General features: G+C 39.9%; 1 protein-coding gene across 1 annotated transcript; it reads left to right on the top strand.

The window, feature by feature from the left end:
• Window positions 1–214: 214 nt before the first annotated feature.
• On the top strand, window positions 215–3,123 carry LOC120989724 (olfactory receptor 1009-like). Its single transcript, XM_040418016.1, has 2 exons — window positions 215–355; window positions 2,209–3,123. The coding sequence occupies exons 1-2, from the start codon at window positions 215–217 to the stop codon at window positions 3,121–3,123; spliced, it is 1,056 nt and encodes a 351-aa protein (XP_040273950.1).
• The last annotated feature ends 846 nt before the right edge of the window (window positions 3,124–3,969 follow it).

The raw sequence follows: 3,969 nt of genomic DNA, 5'->3' as shown, positions 1-3,969 counted from the left end.
GACTTATGAAGTAAAGGCAAAACTATTCATAGAGTTGTTTTCTTTCCAGGCGTCAACTGTATTTGTAAAGTTTTACTTTTTACTTTGGAAACTCTTTGTGATCTCTCGAGAACTACTTGGCAGAGGTTTTACTCCTCAGTGAGATAGATCACAGCAGACACATGATATATATGTATATATAGAGGTTGTAACTTTATGGCTTACAATATATGTCATGGCCATGAGCCTGGCCACCTCACACAAGATTTCTACATTACAAAGCTTTGTATTTGATATTATATTAATGGAAGAGGTGCTACGCTTTTCCAATGAAGCAATACAGAAATCCTTTGATAGGAAAATGGAAATATCTAATGTAAGTACATAAGTATTGTATATTATTATGTGTATTACCTATAGTAGTATTAACCCCTTCAGGACCCTGCCATTTTTCACCTTTAGGACCAGGCCATTTTTTGCACTTTATGTGGTGATAACTTTAAAACGCTTTTACTTATCCAGGCCATTATGAGATTATTTTCTCATCACATATTGTACTTCATGACAGTGGTGATTTTTTGCAATTTTTTGACACACTTTTTATTTTATTTTTTTACAGTGTCCACCTGAGGGGTTAGTTCATGTGATACTTTTATACAGCAGGTTCTTATGGACGCGGCAATACCTAATATGTATACTTTTTTTTAATTTATTTAGAGCCATAGTTTTTTTTGTTTTTTTTTGGGCGGTTGTTTTAGGTAGGCTATCATTTTTGCGGGATGAGATGACGGTTTGATTGGCACTATTTTGGGGTGCATATGGCTTTTTGATCTCTTGCTATTACACTTTTTGTGATGTAAGGTGACATAAAATTGCTTTTTTTCCACCGTTTTATTTTTTTTACGGTGTTCATCTGAGGGGTTAGTTCATGTGATACTTTTATACAGCAGTTTCTTACGGACGCCTCGATATCTAATATATATACTTTTTTATTTATTTAAGTTTTACACAATAAGAAAACAAAAAAAAATCATGTTTTAGTGTCTCCATATTCTGAGAGCCATAGATGCTACCTAAAGAAAGGGGTGTGATGGGGTAATATGATATTGAGGAGAGGAGGAAATAAAAAGGAGAGAATGACTGCCATTTGACCAAAGGCTGACCTTGGTCTCATCAGTATTAGGCCTCTTTCACACAGGCGTCATGGATTCGGGCCGGATAAGATGCGGGTGCGTCGCGGGAACATGCGCGATTTTTCTGCGTGAGTGGAAAACATTTTAATGCGTTTTGCAGGCGCGTGAGAAAAATCGGCATGTTTGGTACCCAAACCTGAACTTCTTCATAGAAGTTCGGGTTTGGGTTAGTTGTTGTGTTGATTGTATTATTTTTCCTTATAACATGGTTAAAGGGGAAAATAATAGCATTCTTAATACAGAATGCATAGTACAATAGGGCTGGAGGGGTTAAAAAAAATAAAAAAATTATTTAACTCACCTTAATCCACTTATTAGAGCAGCCCAGCTTCTCTACTTTCTTCTTTCTTCAGGACCTGGGTAAAGGACCTTTGATGACATCACTGCGCTCATCACATGGTCCGTCACATGATCCATCACCATGGTGATGGCTCATGTGACGGACCATGTGATGAGCGCAGTGACGTCACCAAAGGTCCTTTTCCTCCTGCACAGCAAAGAAGAAGAAAGAAGAGAAGACGGGCTGCGCGAACAAGTGGATTAAGGTAAGTTAATATATTTTTTTTTTTAACCCCTCCAGCTCAATTTTACTAAGCATTCTGAATTAGGAATGCTATTATTTTCCCTTATAACCATGTTATAGGGGAAATTATAAAGATCGGGTCCCCATTCCGATCATCTCCTAGCAACCATGCGTGAAAATCGCACTGCATCCGCACTTGCTTGCGGATGCTTGGGGTTTTCACGCAACCCCATTCACTTCTATGGGGCCTGCGTTGCGTGAAAAACGCACAAAATAGAGCATGCTGCGATTTTCACGCAACGCACAAGTGATGGGTAAAAATTACCGCTCATGTGCACAGCCCTATAGAAGTGAATGGGTCCGGATTCAGTGCAAGTGCAATGTGTTCACCTCACGCATTGCACCCGTGCGGAAATCTCGCCCGTGTGAAAGAGGCCTTAATCTAATCTTGAAAAAATGCTGTATAACTTCTATTTAAGTTTGCCTCACTTTCTTATCTTATTCTACTTACAGACAAATCTGACTGTGGTCACAGAGTTTTTCCTCACAGGATTTCAAGGCAGCCAACTTCTAAGAAATGTTCTATTCCTTCTGTTCCTTATTATTTATGAAGCAACCATGTGTGGTAACCTCCTGATAATATCATTAGTACTCAACAGCAAGAACCTGCACACTCCAATGTACTTCTTCATCTCACAACTGTCCATCAGTGACATCCTGGTTACCACAGATATTGTTCCCAAAATGCTCCACATTTTACTACATAATGGGGGAACCATTACCTTTATTCACTGCTTGACTCAGTTTTTCTTCTTCTGTGCTGCCGAAGTATTTGAATGTCTTCTTCTCACAGTGATGTCTTATGACAGATATGTGGCCATATGTAATCCTCTCCGTTATACTTCTGTCATGACAAACGAATTTTGTGTTAAATTGTCTGCTATGTGTTGGTTGGTGGGTATTTTTGTTACAATTATTTTCACTGTACCACCAGCAAAGCTATATTTTTGTGGCCCAAATATTATCAACCATTTTTTCTGTGACCCTATTCCCTTTGTAGAACTTTCTTGTTCTGACACCTTCATTGTTCACTTGGACTTTTATATTTTGGCTGTTCCAATTTTAATAATCCCCGTCACAATCATTGTAGTGTCTTATACTTACATTGTTTTAGCAGTCTTAAGGATCCCATCCAGTACTGGTAGACAGAAAGCCTTCTCCACCTGTAGCTCCCACCTCATTGTGGTCTCCATATTTTACTGGACAATCTTCAGTGTTTATGTTGTCCCACCACATGTCCTAACACTTTCTGTTACTAAAATCCTCTCACTGCTATATACTGTATTCACCCCTTTGGTCAATCCCATTATATACAGCCTCAAAAATAAAGACATTATGAAAGCTGTACAGGGAACATTTCATAAATGAATATAAAAGTGCCAAATAGGGGGTTGTCTAGTGTAGACACCCCTGGTACTACCAAAGTATTCACATTGACTTTTATTGATGCCTAAGGGTACTTTCACACTAGTGTTTTTGTTTTCCGGTATTGAGTTCCATCACAGAAGCTAAATACCAGAAAAAAACTGATCAGTTTTATCCAAATGCATTCTGAAAGGAGAGCATTCCGTTCAGGATGCATCAGGATGCATCAGTTCAGTCCCGGTCTGTGCATGTGCAGACCTTTAAAAAGGAAAAAAATAATAATAATACCGGATCCGATTTTCCGGATGACACCGGAGAGACGGATCCGGTATTTCAATGCCTTTGTCAGACGGATCCGCATCCGGATTCATCTGACAAATGCCATCCGTTTGCGTCCGGATTGCCGGATCCGGCAGGCAGTTCCGACGAGGGAACTGCCTGCCGGAATCCTATGCCGCAAGTGTGAAAGCACCCTAATTCAAGTGTATGGCAGCCTTGAACTTCAACATTGTTTCGGTTAGAATATGCTTTTCAAGCTTCACTCCTCCCATCAGATATACTCTACAGTATAGCAATGGAGTATTATGAGCTCCTAGTGGTCTGCAGATAGAGACACATGTTTTGTAGGAGAGACTCTGCCACACTGCACAACTGACCAGAAGAAGATGTTGAGACAGGAATACTCTGCAACAGAGCCAACTCGATGACTGAACCACAGATCCTGGGCCACCTACCCTTTTGCCAGGTACTAGTTTTCTAAGAAAGAGAATGACAGCTAGCTCAGGCCTTTACTCAACACAGAACCTTCTGCTATCAGTGGGGATACTGGAGAAGCCAGCCCTATGCCTA

This window comes from Bufo bufo, chromosome 1 (genome assembly GCF_905171765.1).
Source record: "Bufo bufo chromosome 1, aBufBuf1.1, whole genome shotgun sequence".
NCBI classification, from domain to species: domain Eukaryota; kingdom Metazoa; phylum Chordata; class Amphibia; order Anura; family Bufonidae; genus Bufo; species Bufo bufo.
Note: the sequence above shows the minus strand (reverse complement) of the source record. Positions and strands in the feature narration are given on the sequence as shown.